The sequence below is a fragment of the Poecilia reticulata genome, linkage group LG14 (genome assembly GCF_000633615.1).
Source record: "Poecilia reticulata strain Guanapo linkage group LG14, Guppy_female_1.0+MT, whole genome shotgun sequence".
In the NCBI taxonomy this organism is placed as follows: domain Eukaryota; kingdom Metazoa; phylum Chordata; class Actinopteri; order Cyprinodontiformes; family Poeciliidae; genus Poecilia; species Poecilia reticulata.
Window position 1 is genome coordinate 6,257,490 of NC_024344.1, and position 25,532 is coordinate 6,283,021.

Sequence of the window (25,532 nt, forward strand, 5' to 3'; positions counted from 1 at the left end):
GCAGATAACGACCTCTAAGGAAAGACGGGAACACACCTGCTGTTTTATATCCCGCTCCAACCAACATCACAGATATCCATCCAGAAACTCTCGCACATACACACAAAATGGAGCTCCACAATGCTGTGAGATGGCGAGAGGGAACGGTAAAAAGAGAAAGAGTTTCAATGCAAGAAATTCTCAGCATCTTAAAACACACACACACACAAAAAACAATCTCCTGTTCACCTAAGTGTACTGTGGCAGGCTTTTTTTCTTCATTTGTCAAATTTGAAAGCCTGAGGGGACGTCTTTTCTCCCTGCAGTCACAGCAGGTCCTATTCAATGTCTGACGTCTGATGTGTTGAAAAGGTGAATACATCAGTGAGGAAGACTATTTCAGTTTCAAGCTTGCTGTACATGTCACATACTACACAATATTTTTTTCTACATGCTGCACATTTCCTTTAAAGAAAAAAGCTTCCAATTAATAGTTGTGGATTTTACTGGTGTTTTTAACAAAAAGTAGCATGTGTTTAATGGCGCTGTAGTGAAGCAAGACCTGGACTTTTTGCGGTAGGTTAGATGTTAAATTTTAATAAGTTGTTTCAGTAGCATATTACTATTCTCTTTGGTTGCAGATAAATTATGATCTGTCAAGTGTGGCTGCATTAAACACTTACAAATTAAAAATGTTCTTTATCTTTGTTTTGCTGTATGAGCAAACAAACTCAGCTGAACATTGTTGTAATTGGCTTTGAGGGAGCCACAGCCTTCTAGTATTTTCCTTATAGAGAATGTAGACACTTAATTCTGAGCTTTTCAGAGAAGCTGATTGTATTTTAAAATACGCCATGCATTTGCTCTGTTATCTGTTTTAGGTTAAAGATTTTCTTTAATCTCTCAGGCCAAAAGTAACAAGTTCAAGCTTACAGATTTTGAAACACTGAACAGTGTGTTCTCATCAAATAGCTTTCTCTTTTTTTGCGATACACTAAAGGCCGATGGAAGTTTAACCGCAAAAAATAACAAATTGGCTGTTTTCATGGGACGCAAGTGATCCGATGATGCTTTGCATGACCTTTATCTCACCAAGTCATCTCTTAGCGTGTGCTTCTTTTCTTTTTATCATGATTTTAAATATGAAAACAAAATCAAGTTAAAATTTTTGTTTCATTTTTGACCATGAGAAAACAAAAAAGAAAAAATAGCCAGTATTTCCATTGCATATTTTTATTTTTGCTTTAATAAAAATCCAACATTTTATTATATTTCATTTATATGGCTTAGTTTTTGTCACTGATGTCTGAATACAAAATAGAATGGGACAAACACTTAATGGGGTGACATTGAAACTGGAATATGTGCTTGTGTAAATAGTTTCTAAATCACTCAAATCAGACTTTTTACTTTGGCGTGCCTCTATGTAAACTGACTGTTCTGTACACCTCCCAAAAGAATTGGACCATGCTTCACTTAATCTCGTCATGTAATGAGTTTTCTCTTTTTTTCCCCAATTTTTTTTGTATTTAGATTAATTCGGGGATTGGGCTCAGTCCTGTGTAATAGCATTTGGTTGCCTCTAATCTCCTAACCCCATGAATCTTAATCAAAACCAAAGGCAGTTTTTCTTTTCTTTTTTTTTTATCTTCCTCTAATCCATCTTGAACAAGGCCAGGGATTACAATTCTGACCTTGGCATTCTGCTCTAAGCAAGAATCCATGTCCATCTTTGTCGTGGGCATGTTACCTGACTGACACTATTGACGTGTTTACATTTTTTTACATGCTTTATCCCTGTGAGATTTATGCCAGGAAAAATCTGACAGCATCACTGGTCTTGAAATAAACACACACAAAAAATAGTTTACTTGTTTCTGCTGTTCAGATGGAGAAACTTCAAATGGATGCTGGCATTTACCTGTTTGTGGTTTTGAGCCAAAAACAAGAGATTATTTATGCAGAAGTCTTGCAGCATTGAAGAGGAGATTTACAGAAAACACTCACTTGAGAATGGTTCTTATGAAAAAAAACCCTGCACGGTAAAATTTACATTATTCCAAATTAATAGTTTTGTTGTATGAAATCAAATTCCATATAGAAAAATTTCATTTCTATTATGGATCCTTCAGACTTGTCAGGCTCAGTTTGTGTATCAGCATGTGACGTTTTCAACTGTACAAACAACAACAGGGGAATTAAATTTCAACTATGACTGCAGCATAAAAAATGGCAGATGTCTGGGTGTGTCCCATCCATCACAATGAAATGAAGACTCCCTGAGGCTGATAAGGCAGGTCTGTGTCAACAGCCTGTCAATGAAGACAAATGAGGAGGAGGAGGCTTTCAGAAGAATACAGTATCTTTTATCTCCATCTGCTCCCCTCAATGTGTCTCCCTTCTTCTGAGTGCTTGAAGTCCTGGTTGTAAATAATTCAGGGTCAATGCTGCCATCTGCTGGTGGGCATGTGAAGTGGTCTTGTCGGTAAAAACAAAACTGCCCAATTCATAAGTACACAGTCAAAATCTCAAATGCTACATGTATCTTTAAAGAATTATTTCCAAGTGCCAGTATAAAAAGTGTAGGTGCATTTTTATTTAGCCCTTTTTACTTTTGGAAATTTTAATTCAAACATTTTTGCAACCATGTTTAAATGTAACCAAATTACTACATAGAGTCCACCTGTGTCTAATTTATTCTCAACATGAACATAACTTTAAATGCCTTTGAGATGTGTTCGAGAAGATTCATCACCAAATTGCATCATTAAGACCAAGAAACAGCCCGGGCAAGTCAGGGACACAGAAGGGCAGAAGCTTAGAGCCAGGGCAGGTTATGACAAAATTTCCCATCAGTCATCACACAGCGCTCTACTTCATCCATCTGAAAGAAAACTTGCTCTAATTTTTACTTTAAGCAAAGAAACTTTCAGAAGACACCATCAATTAATATATTAGAAGCAGCAGTAGCAGCAAGAGTCAGCTGTAGATCTTGCAACAAATGTATAATTAATTTCTGTTATGAATTATTTTTCATTCTACAATAAATCCTCTTCCAACATAGCAGGTAATTAACGCCGTTTTAGATTCAGCAGATCTTGCCATTGTGAATCATTGTGCATCGGTCAGCAGCAGAAAAGTGAGTTCAGAGAAAGATCGCTACTGCTGACCTACTGCAGTTTTAAAGTGGCTGAATGTTTCAGCGTTTTCCTTCATATGCTGAATGGACAACTTTCTTTATAATAATTGTGTTCCTAAGGATTGCAGACCTTACACTGCAAACATTTTAATTGTTAGCGGAATCTAGAGCTATATAAATGCAGCCATGTATTTTTTTTCCCTCATGCATTCCATAATCCTTTATTTCTTTTACTTCAGTCACTTTTCCAGGGAGCATATAGATGTGGAAATGATCACCTTATCCCCTATTCTGTGAAGTGAACACTCATCATGCTGAAGTATTATTTTATAAAATGCATAATTCATGAAAAATTGACAGCAATGTCTAAGCTACCTGTAGCACCAATGTCATTTACATCTTTATGATTCAACGGCTGCATCAGGTTTTTCTATTCAGTGCTCTGCACCTCACATACATACATTTGCTGTGGTATGATCCATTCTTTTATGATTCATCTGTGCTAATCACTGTCTTGATCTTGGTAAAGGCTTTTTCCTGGCACAGCTCCCATCCAGATTAAATGCTAGCAATCTATTTCTGATTATGGATGCAAGATTTACAAGACTTAACAAAAGGTTCTTAACCATTCTTTCCATCAAAAAACTTTATTATTATGCTGATTTAGTTGATTTGCAAAAGGTCTTCAGATCCAACTGCAAGTTCCAACACAAAAGTAACACACATCAGGTCCCAGAGGTTAGAGTTTTAAATAAAACAGATTGCACTTGTCAATGATTGAATAGTCTATAAACTGACTTTGTAATTACTGAAAGCAACAATTTAATCCTTGACACGAAATCTACAGACACTACAGTGCAAATAAAAAAGTCTTATGTGTTTGAGTACTATGGTCATTAATGGACATGTTACTGTAAGAGATTAATTTTGAAGGATCAAATAATTGATGAAACAACTGTCACAGAAACATTAAATTTAGTATATTAAAGCGAGGTATAATGTCTTGTTAAAGTATGAAACTCGACCCCTTCAATATTTCTGCATTTTACCACATAAACATGTTTATTTTCCTTGGATTTTATTTCTCCTTAATTGTGAGGTTCAATGAATTGTATGTTTTCCATTATTAAAAATAAATACATAAATAAATCTGAAGACTTTGGCATGAAGTTTTAATCAGACATCTTTTACCGGATGTCTCTACCATCTTTTTCTTTTCTTTTTTCTTTTTGCTATTGCAAAGGGGCCATCTTTCATATTAAACCACTAAAATGGTTGCTAATTTTCCTTTGCAAAATAACTAAAACTCTGTAAAAAAAAAAAAAAAAAAAAAAACGTACCGTAGAAATGTGAAGGATCTTTCTGTGATTTTTGACAGGTGTCTTTTCCTGTATTTTCTACTTCATGCGTTGCATCTTGGGAACAAGAACCTTTGCAAAGCGCGAAAACCGGTTTACTAGCTGCTACCCAGATACTGGAATGCCATCCTTTGAACTTGGGTTGAACTTAAGAGCTGGAGTAACCTCTATTTGGCACTTTTGTTGTATGTAAAATAAATCAAAACATTATTCTTAATTAATAAAATCCTTTGTGGTAGTAGCTGAGCTTGTTTGACTTTGGGAGACTTGAGCCTAGCTAGTTTGCTATAGTAAACTCTTGTGGTCTCACTTCAATGTTTTTTTTTAATTTATATATTTTTTATTTTAGTTTTCAAAAACTAAATAAATATTAATATTGGGGTTTTTTTCACATAAAGGGCCGTCGAGACTCTGTTTTCCTCTACAAGACCACATAAGAGATGCTTACTCTGAACAACTGCCTCATTGCAGTGCTATTGCAAAGCGACCATCCCAGTGGGATGACTGTGTCACTCAAAACGGAGTTGGAGCTGTGGGCATGTTTGCAGGCTAAAGTCATGTCATCTGAGACATTTAATTGGGTCTGAGCCGCCACGGGGGGACAGTGAACAGCATTCCCGCTCTGCGTGCCTGAAAACTGAGTTTACTCCACTCCGCGTGGCTGCAGTCTGCGGATAACACATGCGTGCCGAGGCAAACTTAAGCTGTGGATGACATTAACAGCTGAGGCGAGCAAAGTGGACATCTTTTCTTAAATCTTACTAATCACAAAATAATGAAGGGGTTTTGGTAAAAGTACAGATTGAAGTAAGGAGACATTAGTTTTTCTATTTTTTGATGATCTGGATTTGCTCAGGAGTGGCAACGGCTGACACAAGGGGGCAACAGGGAAGACCCCAATCCCTCCCAAATTGAGGATTTACTTGGATTTGAACTTTTCAGAAGCCTACAGCTTTTTCTGGCTTAGTTTGGATCTGCTTCAGGTAACGATGCCCTTTCGGAACCGATTTTTTCCTTCTAGCTCCTCATGCAAAAAATACTTCACACCATATCCATTGCAGTGTTGATGCGTAAAACTATATACAAATTCTACTTTATGATAGCGCCATCATTAATACATGTATTGTATTAGTGAACCTTTTAAGAGACAGCTTCGTTACAGAAGGTCGTTGGGGGAGAGTGGAGTGAGTTAAGCAGGGTTAAAGGAGGCAAATGCCCAGATATAAAAAGCCTGCACCTCCACTGAAAGGGGTCATGCAGCCCTCATCACCAGTCTGCCAAAGCTCTGTAATTATTTAATCCCTCTGCAACTTCAAATGCATGATGAAACTGGTGGTTGTGTGTAGTTGGTGTATTTATAAGAGCCCGCAGAGCGGTTTCATCACATGACTTATCAAACGGGTCGGCACTGGCTCTCATTGCAATTCAACGCGACACCTGCTGAGTTCAGTATTTATTTTACCTTGCCAGTTGAAATAACGGGTATGCACGTAGTTTAAATATAGCCTAATTGGAAATTAAAACATTTATAAATGTTTATTTTAATAAGAGAAATTCCCAAAAAAATGTTTTAAAACCAGAAAATATGAAGGCTCTAAGATGCAAAACATAAACAAAATCGCACACAAAAACATACCACAGTATAAAAAAAGACTAAAAAAGGCATAAAAAAAACAATATAGAATGACACATTCTTAGGAATACATACTTTTCATTGTTGCTATGGTGTTTGCATTTCAGAGCTACTAGTAAGTAATTATAAATACTTATAATAAGACGGTTCCTTTAAATAAAAAGGAGAAAAAGGAAAAAAACCTTAGAGTTGCTGTTGACCAATCAGACAACTGCCTCGTTAGATACTAAAGAATACATATATATTAGGACAGTGCAATAATATCGATTTTGCGATATACATAAATATTTTCTTTCCTAGAAAAAAATCGATATTAATCCGCAAGTATCGTAACATCCAACTGTCACCTAGCTCACTCACTGCTTGCTTCGCCGGGAGAGTGATTCGGTCATCAGGCTTAGAGTGATTCCTTCAGATGTTAAGTGTCAAGGTTAAAAAAGTATCAAACTATTCAGAGCAGTGTACTTGGTGCACTTTATTTACTTTACAAATGCATGTAAGCTACAGTTTGTACTGTTTCAATTAAAAGAAACATGTTTTCTCACCACTTCTTTTATTCATTTTGTCCAGCTGTCGACTTTAAGTCTGTGTCCATGTCAAACCAGAGCCAGGTATTGTGTAGTTGGTGCTTTTAATCAGTTTTCAGTTAAATTAATTAAATCCAACTCTATAACAGTCACAAAATGTCACCAAAATCACTGTCCCTCTACAATCTTTCAGAAAATCGCAAAAGTGAATTGAATTGTATTGTTTGCTGAATAACGCAATATATATTGTATTGTGAGCAGAATATCATGTATCGTATCGTGAGGTTATTGTATCATTACAGTCCTAATATATACACTGCTCAAAAAAATAAAGGGAACACTTAAACAACACAATATAACTCCAAGTAAATCAAACTTCTGTGAAATTAAACTGTCCACTTAGGAAGCAACACTGATTGACAACGGGGACCCTCGTCGGGTCAATCAGTGTTGCTTCCTAAGTGGACAGTTTGATTTCACAGAACTTTGATTTACTTGGTGTTATATTGTGTTGTTTAAGTGTTCCCTTTATTTTTTTGAGCAGTGTATATATATCTATATATATATATATATATAAAAATAATACATTTTCTGATCAGTTAATTGACCTCATAAGTGCTACAGGGTTGGTGTTGGATTTTCAGTGTGGATGCTGTTACTAAGTGAAAAGGAAATTATAGGATTTTTGAGGTTTTTAATCGTGAAGTTTTCAATCTCCATCTGTTATAAAAAATTCTTAATGTGGAAGTGCTTAAATTAAAGCATTTAGACATGTCAGGTATAAGGCAAGACTCTGTTCTTAAGAATACACAGAGACTCTTCTGTACAAGTAACAATAAAGTAACATTAAAATTTCAGCTGTCTTTATTTAAAGAAAAAAAAATAACAGCAACTCCTACCTCACTCATGTAGAGGTACATTACAGCCTCTCCTTATAAATAACAATGACCAATTTCAGTAGCAAAAAAATAAAAAATCAACCACAAAATTCTGATCTGTCCATCTCTAAAATTTGCATCTTCCAAATTGTGCTTTGAATTGTTCTGACAGCTTTTTTTTCTCCCTGTTGCCCCATGAAGGGATAAATGATCACCTCAACCAGAAGAGTGTCTCCTGATAAATCTGAAGTTAGAATAGCCTTCAGCCTCGATGACACATCAGGTAAACACACATGCACATACAGTACATACTGTGAACACACACATGGCCAAATCCTTTAGTACAAAACTTCTTGCCTGCCCCTGTGCTCCAGGATCTCAGAATGATTAGAAACAAGTTATTTTGAGGTTTTGAGCTGCTCTGATTACTCAGCTTGTCATTTAACACCAGATCAAAACTACTTTTGGTTCGTTTCCACTATGTGTGGAACATGTGTATTACATTCTGCCAACCAAAACAGACCATGCCGACTGTAGCTTGAGTAACTCCCACTCGCTTCAACTGCGGGTTCATTCTTCCACACTATGTCTGAGACAGGTGTTATCACTATTTCTGTATGACCACAGCATGTTAAAAACAAACGCAGCACTGTACTGGCAAAATGCAAATATATGGACACCAAACTACTGTTTCATTTTTTTTAGAAAAAGCACTAAAGCCCCTTGAGGTTTTTCCACATTTTGTAATATTGCAACCAGATGCTTATATTTTGGGGGGATTTTCTGTGAGTGATGACACCAAAAGCTAGGATAGAAGTTGAAAGATATTTGGTTTTCCAATTTGTAAAAAAATAAATAAAAACCGTCTGACAGTTGTCTGCAGTTCACCAAATCAATACGTGGGAAGAACATCTTTCACTGCAATCATGGCTACCAGTCTTTTTGGGTGTGCCTTTCTGAGAATCAGATATTTTTTGCCCCTTCATCTTTGCAAAATAACACAAGCTCAATCAGAAGGCATTTAGTGTTTGTGAGCAACGGATTTTACATTTTGTCAAAGCTTAATAATTGGATTTAGGTCTGGGTTTTGTCTCGCCCGGAACGTTAGCTGGAGATAGGCACCAGCACCCCTCCCGACCCCACCAAGGGACAAGGGTGTAAGAAAATGGATGGATGGATGGGTCTGGGTTTTGATTAAGCCATTCTAACATACAGATACACTTTGATCTATATTATTCCTTTGTAGCTCTGGTTGCATGTAGAAAGGTGAAGTTGTGCTGAAGTCTTAAAGGGGTGGCATTAGGCCTACTTACTTTCCAGGTAAAAAAATGCAGTTTTATAGAACTATTAGGTAAGTTCAGTTGTTATGAAATGCTGTATGAATAAATGCATTAGGCATTCTGAATGATCTTGCAAAGGCCCATATAGTCAGTTTTCTAAATTGCTCTTTTTACTACCACCTTCACATGTATATTAAACCGAAAGAGCATACCTTTCGACCTAGGTGCTGCCTGTCAGGATGTTTTACTGCAGTAGAGTCAGGCACTGGGACAGCAGCTGCAGCTTTGCAATGACAGAGTCAGGTTTCTCTTATAATACTAACAGTGTCTTGCTGCCTGATTCACCGTTCAGCTTTTAGAACACTGGCCTATATTTATAAGCAGTTAACACTTCCAGTTCAACCCCACCCAATCCTTGATGCCCCCCGCCTTGTCTCTCTTTCTCGTAGGCAGCAATGTGAAGAGCTATACCAGGAACGGCCATCTCAAATTTGTGTCTGAGAGGTCATTTGCCAAGCTCGTTCACTGAATGCAGCTCTCTCAAGGCAATTGTGCATACAATGTCAAAGCTGCCCATGCAGAATCTTTACCTCCAAATCATAACTGGATATTTTGGATCCTCTGAGATCATGTTATTGTTTCTTTGAACTCATGTTTCACAGCAAGAGATGAGCTGTGCTCCATCTGAGGATCAACGTTTAGACCCTCCGTGACTTCATGCCTGACATAGTTCAAACCCAACACTGTGTCAGTCCTAAGCATGAGAACCATATTTACTCCCCTTTATAATTGGCCCAAGGCTAAAGGCTTGCCCACTAATACTCCTGATTTTAGAAGATTGCATCACTCCGGGATTCTCCACATGTTCCACAACTCTCGGAAGGGTATGCATCACTACCGAAACAGTGCAGACAACCTGTCTGTTTCTGTACGGCTGATTCCCTGTTTGACTTTACATCTGGTCCGGCTGATCTTCCTGTCCATTGCAGACAAGTACAGTGCTTGTTCAGTTGTATTCTTAACCTGCATGTCTTTCAGCCTGGCAGCTCATTACTGCTGCTCAGTCAGAGGACATGGCTTATTTAGAAGTGCAGCATTGTGTTACAATGTTGTTGTGCTAGACAGGAGAACCTATAGTGTTACATTTTCACAGAAAAGCATTGAGGACAAGTTAAAAGGTTCTGTGGCGCATGTAGCAAATAATAGGTTATTTGCTACATGCGAAACAGAACCTTTACGTTTTTTCTTCTGTTCCTTTTTTGTCTTTTCTTATGTGCAAAGTATTCTAGAAAAACATTGGCCTACAATTTTAGTTAACTATAGTTTACCATAATCGCATAAGGTTCTGGTGCATAAAGTAAAGAAGTTTGTAATTTGCAGGGCAACTGCATATGTAAAAAATGTGTCAAATGGCAAGTAGCGTGCTGCAGTCTAACTAAAAAAAAAAAGAAAAAAGAAAGGACGGACATGTGAATCTTGAAGGTTTCAATCAGAAATCTTTCTCAAGCCACATACTGTTTAGTTAGGTTTTAAAATTTTAGTCAAAAATAGCCACTAGAGGGAGCTTTTGAACCACAGGTGGTGCTTCTCCTGTCAATATAAGCATGAGAGGAAAAAAGCTTCATAAGTCAGCACATAAGTTTGGTTAGTTGTGATTCCCAGTTTTTTTTAACAATAATTCCTAACAGATTATGAACTCTATTTCTTCAGATATAAAAGATGTGGAAGATCTTTCACAGGCCTTCCCTGACCTTGAACAACGTTTACAGGTATGCAGTTCTATACTGTCCACTAATAAAAGGAAGAAAATGTGAAGTGTTTGTTTTGTGGTACTTCTGTTGTTCCTTCAGCCATGAACAGGTATTTTGCTTCTTGTTCTATTGCAACATTTTAATGTGAAACTCTGTGTGTCTCTGTATTCCAATATGATTGACTTGTGACTTGGAACTGTCCAGGGTCACATGTTTTTAGCAGTTTTGGTCAACATAAAACAAATCTGTCTTTTTCATATGTCTTCCTCTGCCTCTCCAATGTATTGCAGCCTGTGCCGCCTTGCATGTCCCTAAGAGAGAGTGTTCAGGTGTACAAAGAGCACTGCAGGATGGCCAGAGAGTTCCATCATGTAAAACACGAGATCTCTGTCCTCGAGGAACGCAAGTAAGACTCGATGATATGCGCAAATGATCCCAATCTTTGAATGGATAAGGAAGACTAATTACATGTGATGCAATTCTGAAAACAACTGAGCAAAAATACACATGGCTGAGTTGAATTTCTGTATGCAGTTTCTCCTACACTGCTGGCACCATGGGTCTGTAGCTAATGCAGCCCTCCTTAACTGGAAACTGCTGCAGGATTCATGGTTTCCCAATTAGGGGGTTGCACTGAAACAACCCACTTCAGGATTCCTAAATAAAGAGTTGCATGAAGACTAACCCTAGATAAGATAAAACATGATGAGTCACGTTGCTGCACACACACACTTCTTCCTTGTTGCCATTATCTACCAGTACACAAAGACTCTACATCTAACTGAAACGCAGCAAACAAGCAACAGATATACAAGGACGAAATGACAAAATACTGTCTAAATAACGTGGCTACAACTATCTCAGTACTGAACATGCTTTCGACTTTTGCTCACAATCATTGAAAGAAATGTATTATGCAATACTGAGTCTTGCTTCTCATATTTTAGAAAAGTGTTGCAAGAATGACAACAGGGATATTACTTCAAGAAAATGACAGGATCTTTTCTCAAATGTCTTGCTACACTTAGTCTGTATGAAAGCAAAGCAAACACTGAGGACTTTACCACTCTTCAGTATTGTTTGTATTACTATGTGATTTAAAATTTCAATAAAATAAGTCAAGGGACACATGTTATATTGTGGTAAGATCTTCTCAAAAACGTATTTGGTAATGTACAGGTTTATGTGAAAGTTTTAAAAGTCACATGCATATGAATGTGGTTTTTAAAAAATGTCTTCTTCCTCTTTTCAGCCACTTTGTGTGACAAAAATAAACATTCACTCACATACCCCCACATGTGCGCACACATGATTTCCTGCTTACTTCCATATTCAGAAACTCACAAATATTTCAGAAAGGAGGTTGTGGCCTTTTAGTGAACAAAAAGAAAACACTGTAAAAGACAAAACACTTTAATTTAAGTTATAACCAAAGGTGTAATCACTAATTCATTAGCCAGGTTACCACAGAAACCACATTTCTAAACAATAAATCTATTTGCGGTTGCCAGAGATGATCATCTGGTATGGCACCAGCAGTCAAATTAGAATATTATTAATTCCTTCATTTATTTCAGTAACTGAGATGACTCAGTGAAACAAGCACATAATATAGACTATTTACACAAAGACTCATGCTTTCAAGCCTTTATTTAGCTAATTAGGATTACTTTAAGTTTAGAGTTAATGAAGACATGGTATTAAAGATTAGAATAATACATCAGACCAATAAAAAACCTTGACAGTCCCTCCCACTTTGACTGTAAGACTTCCACATAATTACGACATTTACTGTATGCTTCCCCTTCCATCATTATAAAAACTAATACTCTTGTGTTGAGCTCCTGAACCTATCCTCCTACTAGTAGCATCTGCCTACTGGCGTTCAGTCCAGGATTCACTAGTCGTTGAATTTCTCAGTCTGCCAGTGGAAGGAGCTTCATATTCATAAAATAACAAAACCAAACCTATTGATATTTTCAAAGCCTTTCACAGAAACTATATAGGAGATTTCTAAGTAAACAACAATAGTAATGCACTGTTAAATAGGCATCAAACATAAAAAGCCTTTAGCAAGCTTTTTTTTTTTTTTTGCAAGATAGATAAACTTGTATATCCAAACAAGAGTTTTTTTATTATTTAAATCTGAGCTGTAAGAGTTTAATGTCAGTATGAAATCTAATGTGGCAGAAATCAGAGAAATGATTCTTGACACCAGTGGTGAAGAAAAATATCAGGCTGGAAAAGTACACATTTAGGAGTGTTGTGGTGAAAGAACAAATGAGACAAAAAGTGAAGCCCTCAATTTAATGACTCATCTATTGCCGTTCAATAACAAAAGGACAAGAAACCTTTCTTAAATGACTAAAATAGCCATTTTCCCCTGGAGAATTCACTCTGTTCTTACATATTGAAACAAGTCAGTTGAGATAGCTTAAGCAAATAATCATCAGGTCTTTGGGACATTTCCCTTTTCAGGTTTGCTGTACAGATCCCACCTTTGTGGACTATGAACTAAATAGAAATGTTGTTGGAAATAGAGAGGTTGAAGTTTCCACTGACTTTTTACTGAAGAATAGACTTAGTCACACTCAGCAATTAAAATAGGCTAAATACAGTGGAGGGTTTTCAAAGACAGCTCTCACTTTTGTTGCTGTGAATAAACTAAAAATGATACCTTGACTAACAAGTGAGGAAACTGCACAGCTTTGAGAACCCTTTTCAGAGCTTTTTAATTAAAATACATGCTAAATTGTTGTGTGGGTAAAAAGAAAATAATTCACAAAAAAATTACTTTTGCATTTTTAACTAAAATAATCTAAGCTAATTGTGGCTCCTGAGTGCTTTCAGCTTGGCAATTTTGACCCACAGCGCAAAAAGTTTGGACACCACCGGACTAGAGAATTCCAAGTCAAGACAAATGTTTGTTTTGAGAAATTAGGAATTTGAGATATGCTTTAAGACGGAAAAAGGGGCATCAACCATTATGTTGAATTAATTAGTATTGCATTCCTTTTGTACAAATCTATAAGATAAGGAACATATTCTACTCACAATATGATATGATCCACAAAATGTTTCAATTTCTTTCACCTTTGTGAAAGAAATGTTACCTATGTGTACCGTATTTTCCGCACTATAAGGCGCACCTAAAAACCCTCAATTTCCTCAAAAGCCGACAGTGCGCCTAATAATTCAGTGCGCCTTATATATGGACCAATATTGAGCCACAACAGGTCTAGCAACTACGGTAAGCAGCCGCCGACTTCATTTTTGCTCGTAGAAGAAGAAGTGAGCGGTGCATGCTGGGATAGTTGTCAGAACGCTGGTTTGTTAATAAAGTTTGACTGACCTATCTACCTACCGACCTGATAATCAGGTCATCTGCAGGTCATTTAGCACCACGTTCTCCACAAACATGCTGTGCGGAACAGAGAAGGGTCACCATCATCCGGCCCAGTCGCGGAAGGCTCTCCTCGTCAACCCGAGTCGGACTGTTTTGTTGACATTCTTTATGTCAACAAAGTGGCTTTAGACATTTATCCGTGGTGCTTCGACTAGGGTTACCAAAGGACCAGAGGGACCAGCCCTTATACATTTAAAGCCGGGGGAGGTCGGGGGAAGAGAGACAGACTGCGATGGCAGCGTGTCGGTTGGTCTGTGTCACCCAGAAAGCAGTTGGGCACAATATCGCAACACCAACACCGTGAGTGAAACAATGACTGGGGCAGACTACTATATAAAGTACTCGGGACCACTTTTTAATTGAATATCCACATTTGTAGAGAATTGCGTACGGGACGGGTGGCAGCCCAGACTGAAGCGTCTATTCTATGCGCCTTATAATACGGTGCGCCTTATATATGAAAAAAGCTTTAAAAGTAAGCCATTCATTAAAGGTACGCCTTATAATCAGGTGCGCCTTATAGTGCAGAAAATACGGTAATTATTGAAAGTCCAGCATGTTCAGGGAGAGTTGCCAGCGTTTCTTACTACAAATGAAATGTTCTTTTTTGATACACCATAAAAAGAAAAGTCTGAAGGTTTGTCTTTCTCATTTCTTCAGGCGAAAGCTGCTGGCGGAGTTGGTGGAGGATGAGAAGGTTGCTGTAGAGATCGCCCGTCTCGATGAGGAGTTTCAGCGCTTAACAGAGGAGAACCACACACTGGTGACCCTCCACAGTGAGCGCAGGGAGCAGCTGGAGAGGCTTTGCCTCACCAATCGAACAAGGCAAGACCCCTCTTGACCTCCTACTTCCCAGAACCTGAGTCTATCAGACTTTCAGCTGACACCAGACCAGCGACCAGCAGACTGTTTTCATGTGCAGTCTTTGAATTGTCTAATTACACTGACAGGACCGTTTCTGTGGATGATCTGAGTCATTTGCGTGAACCTCAGATGTACGCTTGTCATCACTGAGAAGTTGTTAGAGTGATTCTAGTCAGCAATGATAGATTTTTAGGGTGCTGTTTTTATTTTTTTATTTGCTGAGCCATACTGGTCATAATAACAGAGAACAATGTATTGCAAAAGTATTTATATCATGTAAACTTTTTTACATTTGGTCAGGTTATAATCGCAAAATTCAATGTATTTTATTTAAACTTTAAGTGATAGACCAACCCATTTGGATTGCACTCAAACTAATTCACTTTCATAACAACAACAACATACAGTTGGCTTCAGGTGTCAATCAGTAAATCGCAGTCAATTTGCGTAATGTGCTTTTTTATTCAATCTCTCTGAATCAAAATTTTTTTTAATCATTTTTCAGTGCATTTAAAATTGTAAGTCATTTGGGTCTTTGGAGATGTTGAGTGTATTTTATCAATCAAAATAGGTGTGCACTTCGACTAGGACCTTCTAAAACATAACCCCAAACATTTCCCTTTTTGCTTAGATTGTATGCTTATGTTTTTTGCAGCATCTAATATGATTTTAAAAAAATGTTTTGCTCTGTTTTGAATTCCAAAGAAAACCTATACAAAAGGAAGACACTGCCAACACCCTGTTTCACAGTGGACAGTGGACATGGCGTGTTGAGGTCGACTTGTATCTTAACCATACATTGTGCATACAATGTACGCCAAAAGGTGCTATTACAGTCTAATCTGACAAGAACAGCTTCTTATACAAGTTTACCGTCCCCCTAAATGACCTGTGAAACTTCTATGGCTCTCTAAAAACAATAATTTTCTTTCCACCATTCTATAAGAGCTCAATTTGTGGAATGTGCCACTTTATTTTATCAACAAATTCTCCCATTTTAGCTGTTCATCTCTGGAGCTCATCCAAAGTTAACATACGCTTCTTAGCTGCTGTTCTCAGTCCTCATTCTGCCCATTTTGTGGTGGGTTTGAGGTCTTGATTGATAGGTTGAACAGTTTTAAAGTCATCAAATGCACTGGATTTTTTCGAGGTATTGGAATAAAAGGGGGCAAAGTATAAAAAGTCGTACTTTAAATTTTTTGATTTCTAAAAAAAAAATTTCCAAAAAAAATGTGCATCAGTTTCCTTACTTTACATAACCATGAGCTGCTTTGAGTTGGTCAGTCACATAAAATCCCAGTAAAATATATTGAATTTTGTTACTGTAACATGACAAATGTAAAAAAAAAAACATTATGAGTTTTATGAGTCAAGCCTACTTATGCAGCTTGAGTGACTGTAACCTGATGTTGTAAAGCAAATTCAGGTCCTGTGGAAAGTCAGATGCTTCATCTAAGGGAGCTAAAAATGGTGGGCTATGGTCCAAAATGTTATCGCAAATTTCAGTGTTAAAAACTGTGAGGGAAATTAAATTACCAAACTCTTTGGAAGGAATTACGAGAATGAAAAAAAATATATATTAGTAGTATCCGCTGCCAGAGTTGTAAATGATCATTTACATTTTGTGATCAGTGGTGTCAGTGGAATAGTGTTATCCTGTAAATAGGAAAGTAAACAACATTAACTGCTGTTTCTTTTCCTCTGATAATAAAAAGACATTTTATTGTAACAACAGCATCACTTCCTTAGTTTCATTTCTGAAGTCATTCACAGTTGTATTGTGTCCTCTTTGTCAGCCTTACGAAGAAAAAGGAAGAAGTTTTTTTTAATGACGAATGAGTTTATTCTGGAATTACGCAACACTCACCTGATTGGCTCGTTTAACTGTCTCTGGCTTCCTTCTTCTTTTAAATCATGTGACACTTGCAACTTAATTTGGTAATGATCACCATAGCGTGTTTTGCTGTAGCTACTTTAGGAGTTGACTTTTACCATTGTAAAATGTCATCATACAACAGTTTGCATACAAAACCGTCTTTTATTTCTATTCTTTCTTCAAAACCTTAAGCTTGAGAGGATCTATTAAGCTTGAACAAATTTGTTGACATGTATTGTACCATTTTGTAATCAGTCATTACTCTCGTAAAGGACAAAGACACACATTACATACGCAACACAGACAACAATGCTCTTTAGAGGAAATCTTTGCAGTGTTGTTTTTTTCACTCACAGGTTACTTCTCCTTTTGCGCTTTTGTCACACTTAGATTATTCAAATCATCAAATAGATGATTTAAAACAAAGCTAATCAAGATCAGTACAAAAAGCAGTTTTAAACTTGCCCCTATGGAATAAAAAAATACATTCCTCTCGTTAAATCATGAATGAACTGCAACCCAACAACAGTTTTGGAAAACTGTTTAATTTTACTAACCACACCCAAAGTTCCAAAATACAACTTGTCTGACAACATGAAGGAAAGACGCAACACATAACTCCAGTGAACTCCAGTGAACCACAGTCAGATTCATTATTCATAAATGAATGAAACATGGAGCAGTGCTGAATCTTCCCAGGACAGGAAAAAAAGAGTGGCTTCCAAAACACTCCTAGAGCACATAAACAACTTATTTAGAGCACAAAAAATGGCGGCTGGCTCTGATCAGTGTCAATAATTCATAAATAAGTAAGAGATGGGGGAAGTATGGCAGCCATAGAAGATGTCCAAGTCCAAGAGAACTATATCTTGATGACCACAGATATTTCTGGAACAATATTCTGTGGACAGTCGATGTGGAACATTTTGTAAGATATGTATTCCATTACATCTTGGAAACTTAACAGCATTTCAGAAGAAGAAAACGAAAAAGCATAAGAGTCAAACTTAGTGGCATTAGTGTGGGCTGCTTTTGCTAAAAAAGGACATCCAGTAATGAGCTTATGACCTTGATCTCAAGCACGCTTTCTATTTCCAAGCGATTCACTCAAAGCTCCTCCTTGCAGCTGCAGGACACTCACTAAGTGTCCCTCGCACAGCTCCATCAAACAAGCAGCAGCAATTGGCAAACATCTGGTGAAACTCCGCACCTGCTGAGCTTATCATTCAACTTACTTATCAGTCCAACGCGGAGGAGTGTTGGAATGAGTAGGTGCTTCTTAAAGAAACAGATGTCCAATTTCAAGCTGTCAAATTACAAACTGAAATTTATTTTAAACATGTTAACATAACAGCCTCGTTATCTCATTCTAACATTACATTTAGTAAAATAGAAGAGTTCTGTATTCTTTTTCACTTCACTGTATCACCTGAAGAAAGTCATTGTGTGTGTTGTTTTTCTGCAGTCTTTGTTTGATATAAGTTGCCTCATCTTCTTGAAATCCAGACTTTATCGCCTGCCTTCATCTTAGACTCCTTTATTGTGCTCAGGGTGGATTTCCAAGGAAAAGTCTGTTTACCAGACAGATCCAGTGGGGTGAAAAGTGCTAGCTCATCCTTTATCAGGAGGAGCGTATGAGTCAGCTCTGCTTTGTTACACCCATGGTGGTTACAACACATATACACACACAGACTTACACACACACACACACACACTCCCAGGGCTTCTCCCTCCCTCCCTCCCTCCCTCTCGCATACGCACTCACAGGCCATATGACTGAGTCAAGCTCAGCCTTTAGTTTGTAGCTGAGCTGTGATAAGGCGTTCTGGGAAACAGCCTGGTTAGTCGGCATTCCATCTACCAAAATCCATGTCTGTGAGGCTGCTGGAACTTTCTTTAGCACCTTAAGAGAGGTGAGCAAAGCCAGCTTTCTAAGGTAGGCACTTTTTATTTTTCCCTTTTCTATTAAGTGATAACATATCTATGTGTGAAATACGGTTTTAGCAGTGTGGGAGTGGTTAACCTGTGTGTGCTTGTGTGTTTTGTATACACGTAGATGTCTGTGATGGCTGGGCTTACCCCGCAGTCGTCTCTGTTTACATTCGAGTCCACAGTACATTCCTCCCAGGTGCTGCACCGCCTGAATGAGCAGCGCTGCCGGGACATGTTGTGTGACGTGACGGTGCTGGTGGAAGGTCAGAGTTTTAGAGCCCACCGCTCTGTGCTCGCTTCCTGTAGCGAGTACTTCTTGCAAAAGATCTCTTCCCCGACTCAACACGGAGCAGTGATCACTTTGCCAGAAGAGGTGAGAAGTCGGTTCAGGATGCCGTGTTACAGGAAAAAAAAAAAAAAAAAAGTTATACAAAAAAACTCTTCTGCCTCAGAAACCACAAATCTGTTTGAAAATGAAGTGAGAAACATAACTAAAACCCTTATTTCCTCAAGTGCCAGTCCCGGGGATTTTTTTTTTTCTGATGACTCACGAACAGTCAGTTTGTAAAATTGACAGCAACTAAACTTACCCTTACCAAAAAGACAACTTCACTTAACTAATTTAGTTATATTTTGAACATTATCACATAATTTGTTTGTTGATCTCATGGAATTAATGTAAAAAAAAATAAAAATAATAAAATTTAAAAAGGTTGCAGGTTTTTGGCTTTGCAAACCAATACCAATTTCAATGTATCATTTTAATCACAGAACGACTAATTGTTATTCTGCAAATAGTTTTTCCCAATTAACAAATATAACTGATGTAATCCTCCCCTGTACAGATATCAACTCAAGCTTTCACAATAAAATTCACAAAGAATGCTGGATCAAAAAGTTTCCAAGACAATTTTAAGTTATTCCTACAAAGTCATCTGTTATAGAGTGTATTTCTTGTTGTCTTTATTTTCCATATTTCCTTATAAATTGACACCATTGGCTTATAAAGATGGTATCCCCTGACTTAGACAATGTCTCAAAACTATTCCAATCCAATTTCACACACTGGGAAGAGGTCCAGGGAAACATTATTTTCTCAGTCTTTAAATCCTTGTTACATCTTTGTTGATTCTTTATACAAATACTGATGACTATTTGCAGAGTTGTGATATAGACTTTGACTTGTCCCAGGACTTTGCTTTTTCTACTAAAGATTCTTAGCCAATCTTTAGTAGATTTCATGGTATGTTTTGGCCATTGTCAAGATTTGGTGTCCGTTTCTGCTTCAGCTTTTGCTGTGGTTTTTACAGACAGTCACACACTTTTCTTTAGTTGTAAATACACATTAGAATTCATTGTGGGACATGTAATGGTAAGCTGTCCAGGTCTTGCTGACTCAAACTATCCCCAAGCCTCAACGCTTTCAGATATCCTGTTGTTTCTTTATGGAGAATGTTTTTTATGCCAAAAGTCCTCCGTCCTGGTTTCCAGATACTTTAGTTTTAGATTATTGTGTCCATAGAATATTGTTCTGTAGAAGGTTGAGGGGGGGGTTCTGCAATTTTAGAAAGGAGGAACTTGCTTATATAAAACTGGGCATGTGGGTATTTGTGTAAATGTCTAAGATTTAAACATTTCAGACCTAATCAATATGCTTAGCTTAGCAACATCACCATGCATCCGATGTAATAAACCTATGTAGCAATAGCTATTTTAAGTGATAATAAATGTTAGTGTGTCCTAAACTATTCATTGTCCTAAATTACTTTTTTATTGCAGTTTCTATCTAGTTTTAATTGATTACTTATAGATACTTAATTTTAAAGTGCAAACATGTTGGGAACATGACTGTAGGAGGGGGTATACTACATTCATTTTCATACCTGAACATGTTAAGTGTGCCCAATAAAAGTAAATACCTATAAACATTTATATTAGCTCATATTAAGTGTAAAAAATGTTACATTTAAAACCCTGTGATATGTCGTCTTTTAAGACACTTTCCATTCATATCAGAAGGATACTCTGACTGGAAATGTTTTACATATTCCGTTCCCAGTCTGTGTTTCAGACTGGAATATCCTTCCGTCTTCTCCCTGCTATTCTTGTGTAAATATCCTAAGCTGTGCTTAAATAACTGTTCAATGCAAATGTGAGCACAGTATTAAAGTTTATAATATTGCTTTTGCATAAATCCTTTTAATGTTTTTGAGACAGGAGTTGTTTTGCGCCCTGTCAAGATAGCTACTGGGTGTAGTCTTCAACTAAATCTTACAAAACCAACAGGCCAAGCAAATTATCTACTGCGTGAACTATATTAACTTTTTATGTGCTTACCAGAAACTTACAATGTTTTTCACTTGTTAAATCAAACAACAAGTGTGTGGACCTATTTTCACACAATGTCACTGCACAACAATGACTTATAAAGTATAAAGTAACAAAGATTTTAAAAAGAAGCACATTACTTTGATCTACTGTACTCTAAATGATGTTGTTAATGTGTCTTGCTTCATTTTTAACAGGTGACAGTGGCTGGCTTTGAACCACTGCTGCAATTTGCCTACACATCCAAACTCAACTTTGGAAAAGACAATGTTTTAGAAATACGAAGCTCAGCCTCAATCCTTGGGTTCAGGGACTTGGACGAGGCATGTTTTGATTTCCTCCTGCCAAAGTTCTTCGTGAGTCGCAACGGCTCTGCCCCCATTGTGCGAAAGACCTGTTGTCGGAAGGAATGCAAGAGGCGATTATCAAAAGAAAATAGCGCCACAGACTCTGACGACGTGTTGTTGGATGACAAAGAAGTAAAACCAGTCGCTGACTCATCACCAAAGCGGGACGTGACATGGGACTGCAACAAGTCAGTGAGCAACAAAATGGGAAGTCAAAATAGCACACGCAGTTTGGGAGCTGTAGCTGAAGGCAAAAATGACCCAGTCATACAGGGTCCAAAGTATCGCAAGTTCCAGTTGGCTTGCAAGAAGGGAATGTTTGCCAGTGATAAATGCTCCTTCAATTCAGCTGTATCAGAGATCAGGAATGGCTTTGCCCTCTCCTGCCTGTCGTGCCCCAACAAGGTGCATTGTGAAAAACAAACCGTGGTTGATTTAACTGGAAGTCCAAACTCCAATAAATGTATAGAAAGCAAAGCTGAAGTAGAAGAAGTGTGGAAAACTGAAAAACACAAAGTGAAAAGCGAGAACTGTGAAAGTAAAGTTGTAGTTGATATTTCTAAGGAAGCTACATTTGAAGAGGGAAACCAGTGTTGCAAGGTAGTGGAGAAGAACATTATGACGCATGAAGAAAAGATGGAGTACTCATCTGAAGTCATTTCTTCAGAGAAAACAAAAATAAAAGCACTCTCACCAAAGCCAAGCCCAATCCTCTGTGAGAGATCATCACTGCCCTTTTGCCCCTTAATGTGTCTGGGTGTGGACGCTACAATCACTCAGTCAATGGGGAATGAAAAGTGTGCTGTCAACAATACAGAAAGTAAAACATCAAGAGTCTCTGGCACAATAATCTCATGCTCTTCCCAACAAAATGAGATGTCAGAAGACAAGGGAAAAAATCAAGACGATGTCAGTCAACAAGGAAGAAAAAGTGCACAAATGTCAAACATGGAAAGAGCAGCTATCATTAGAGAAAACTCCAGAGAGAGAAGCACAGTGAAGACGGAAACGGCTGATCACCTCCGCGAGCAATTCAGGTTCAGTAAAGACGCCTACCAGCAAAATTTCCTGGACTATAAAGCAGGGTGCTCCACAGATGCATGTGGAGAATGCGTGCAGGGCTCATCTCTACAGTGGTCAAACCTCGATTCCACCAAAACTGGGTGCCCGTTTTATCAGGATTTTGACCAAATGAACTGTCCAATGTTTGAGAGCGAGGGGACAACTCGGTCGTCTGTAAACTCAGGGGAGGATGGAGATTCTGAGACGGAAACAGAGGGAGACAGTGAGTTCTCCACCGCTGAGAGGGCGCTACAGGTGAGCAGTGAACAGTTTCACTGTCAAGCTTCAATGCATCTCATAGGATTTTATATTTTACACCAATAAGTACTGTATGACTCCGAGTTGAAAACAAGGTTTTCTTTACCCAGCACTCCTACAGCATGATGCTGCCACTGCCATGTGTCACTTCAAGGATGATGTATGCTACAATTTATACAACAAAAAGCATTTCCTCAGCATTTCTCTGCCACCACCATAATTAAGAATGGTGTGTTCAAAGCCTAATACAAGTGCATATCACTCTAAGCATACTTACCCTTTTGAAACAAAAAATTAAAAAACATGTTTCAAATCTCTTCCATTTTACAATTATGCACTACTGTGTGCTGTTTAGTGAATACATCTTCAATATTTTGGCTCTACCTTTAAAAAAAAAAAAAGAAACATAGTCTACCACCTGTACAGTATGTCGTCATATTTTCTAAGATAAGAGAGTCAAGTCAGGTTCACTTTGTCATGAACAAACATTCATGTAAAGTAGAATGTGTGTCTGCATTCATGTAAAGCAGATATGTTATGTTGTCAAGTTAATTATTCACCCAGTAGACAAGATGTATGTGTGTATGTCTGTGTGTGCGTGTGTGTGTGTATGCGTGTGTGTGTGTGTGTATGCGTGTGTGTGTGCACGTGTGTGTGTGTTTGAACAGGCTGTCTGGTTCAGAGTCCAATACAGCCAAAATTCACAGCGTAGCCTTTTCACTGAGCATCAAACTGAGGTCACTTCATAGCTTTCAGAAGTTTCTTAGGTTGCTAAGAAGATTGGGTGAGAAATACAGATAAGGGGTGTGCAGATAAGGATAAGTTCTTCCCACGAGTAATGTATTTAAATGATTTGTGCCAGATAAAGCTTCACAAGATTTATGCTGCTTAATGAATCTGATGGTGATGTTTCCTGGTGCATGCTTACCTCAGCAGATTTCCAGGTGTAATATTTACCAGCTTGGAAAAATTATAGCAACGCAAACTCAATTTCCCATTCATGTTTTGCATTTACAGAAAGTTTTACATGGGCGTACAAGATATTAGCATCAAAGAGCATAAATGTCTTTGAAGATGCCCCTTTTATTTATGTTTTGTTCATAACCTTCATTTTTCCGGGGTTTTCTCAGGTGCAGTTGCCATTCTCTGTGGATTGGATTGTGAATCTGAACCGAAATGACTTCCAGCAGCTGCTGAAGCAACAGGTTCTTACCCAAGAACAACTAGAGTTTGTCCATGATATTAGACGCCGCAGCAAAAACCGCCTCGCAGCTCAGCGTTGTCGCAAAAGAAAACTGGACTGTATATATAATCTACAGTGTGAAATCAACAAACTGGTAAGGCAGTCTTTTTTTTTTTTTTTTGGTATGATCTTATTTTTCATCAGACATTTGTCAATCAGGTTGTGCTTTCTGTACATGTTTGCTACAGAAGACGGAGAGGGAGAAACTGATCTTGGAGAGGAGCCGGCTGACCCAGAGGAAAATGGAAACGTGTCACACTGTAAACTCTTTGTGTCGGAGGGTCTGCAGTGAAGCAAACCTACACCCAGACCAGCTGCAGGTGTTAGCCAGTTGCACCTCTTCAGACTGCCCTCTGTCCTCATTGGTTCCTCAGATAGATGCGCTTCTATCACAACACGGACCATCACTCCATCCAAAAACCTCGGCATCTCAGGAAGATACGCTTAACCCACACACAGATACAAGCACATGACAGAAATGCTGAAGCAAACTCACAGTGCCACAGACTATGATGATCATTAAGCTGTACAGTATTCTTTTTGCATTCGCTAGGACATTATCATGCACGGTGACCAAAGGACAGAAATGTCCAGAGATTGCAGACAGTGTAATTGCTGTGATCAGTAGATTCTTTACATTTATTGCTTACTTTATTCTCTATTTAACTCAAATTTATTTGGAAGGGATCACATTGAGTTATTTTATTTACATTCCCAAATCCACAATGTTATTTGTCACCAGTTTTTTTTTTTTTTTTTTTTACAGCATTACAGTTTTTTACTTACTGCCCAGTGAGTAAAAACTCTGTTACGGGGTGACATAAGTGCTTCAGAAAAAGTTTTATGAGTTTCTGGATGAACATGTTTTGTATTATTTTTCATTAATTTTTTTTAAATTCAGTTAGATAATTATAAGCATGAAAATTAAATACTCAATCCAAATATGGACTCAGTTGTTCTGTACTGATTACAGATAGTTTGGTTTTGATTCAGCACTCAAGGTATCATTCATGCAAGAAATGACAGTTAAGGATCAGAAAAGATCGGGCAGTTTTCAGGTGTCCCCCTGAGCCAGTTTATAAATCAGTTTTTTTTAATAGTTTGCCCTCAAGAGGTGAAACTTTATTTATCTTTTAAAGGAATAATTACTTCTGTAAACTTTGTAAACCTAAAAATGACCATTTATGGTTTGTCCCTGTGTTCTCAAAAAGAAATGGTGCATATATGTGTAGGTTGAATTAAAAAAAATCCCCCAAATCTTTAAATAAAAAATAGTTTAAACCAAATAGACAATATCGCTATTATTGCTATCGACATTGTATTTGGCTTGTTGCTTTTTTTCCAAAATAATTTTATCTCTTTAAAAGTAATAAATATGCAGATATTTTTCTTCAGTTGATGCATCTAAAGATTTTAGATAACGATGCAAATGTTTTTGATGTAAAACTTTTTTCACTACTCTTGGTATTTTTTTTACAAGTCTGGTGGAAACAATGGTAAATTCCAAAATATTCTTTTGCAATGGTGGTTTGTTACGGGTAACAAAAAAACGGGTGATTTTGCCCTTAAGCGGTTTATAGGTTGAAGCAGTTCTTTACAATGATCGGATGTCTTTCTCCTGATAATGTCAAAAGGGCAAAACAAATCGTTTAGTTGTCCCCAAACAACCTT

General features: G+C 37.6%; 2 protein-coding genes across 5 annotated transcripts; both read left to right on the plus strand.

The window, feature by feature from the left end:
• Nucleotides 1-4,548: 4,548 nt before the first annotated feature.
• On the plus strand, nt 4,549-16,549 carry map3k7cl (map3k7 C-terminal like). Of its 2 annotated transcripts, XM_008427221.2 has the most exons (6): nt 4,549-4,661; nt 5,333-5,459; nt 7,716-7,797; nt 10,505-10,563; nt 10,836-10,951; nt 14,612-16,549. In XM_008427221.2, exons 3-6 carry the CDS (start codon nt 7,722-7,724, stop codon nt 14,790-14,792), a joined length of 432 nt encoding a protein of 143 aa, XP_008425443.1. In that variant the 5' UTR covers nt 4,549-4,661; nt 5,333-5,459; nt 7,716-7,721; the 3' UTR covers nt 14,793-16,549. The 2 variants fall into 2 exon arrangements, with proteins under 2 accessions (XP_008425443.1, XP_008425442.1); XM_008427220.2 differs by lacking the exon at nt 4,549-4,661 and having other exon boundaries at nt 4,898-5,459.
• Nucleotides 16,550-18,476: 1,927 nt separating this feature from the next.
• Nucleotides 18,477-25,252, plus strand: bach1b (BTB and CNC homology 1, basic leucine zipper transcription factor 1 b). 3 transcript variants are annotated; one of them, XM_008427218.2, is made up of 5 exons: nt 18,477-18,627; nt 18,748-18,996; nt 21,149-22,615; nt 23,749-23,955; nt 24,050-25,252. In XM_008427218.2, the coding sequence occupies exons 2-5, from the start codon at nt 18,748-18,750 to the stop codon at nt 24,332-24,334; spliced, it is 2,208 nt and encodes a 735-aa protein (XP_008425440.1). In that variant the 5' UTR covers nt 18,477-18,627; the 3' UTR covers nt 24,335-25,252. The 3 variants fall into 3 exon arrangements, with proteins under 3 accessions (XP_008425440.1, XP_017163970.1, XP_008425441.1); XM_017308481.1 differs by having other exon boundaries at nt 18,477-18,604; XM_008427219.2 differs by lacking the exon at nt 18,477-18,627 and having other exon boundaries at nt 18,646-18,996.
• Nucleotides 25,253-25,532: the final 280 nt, after the last annotated feature.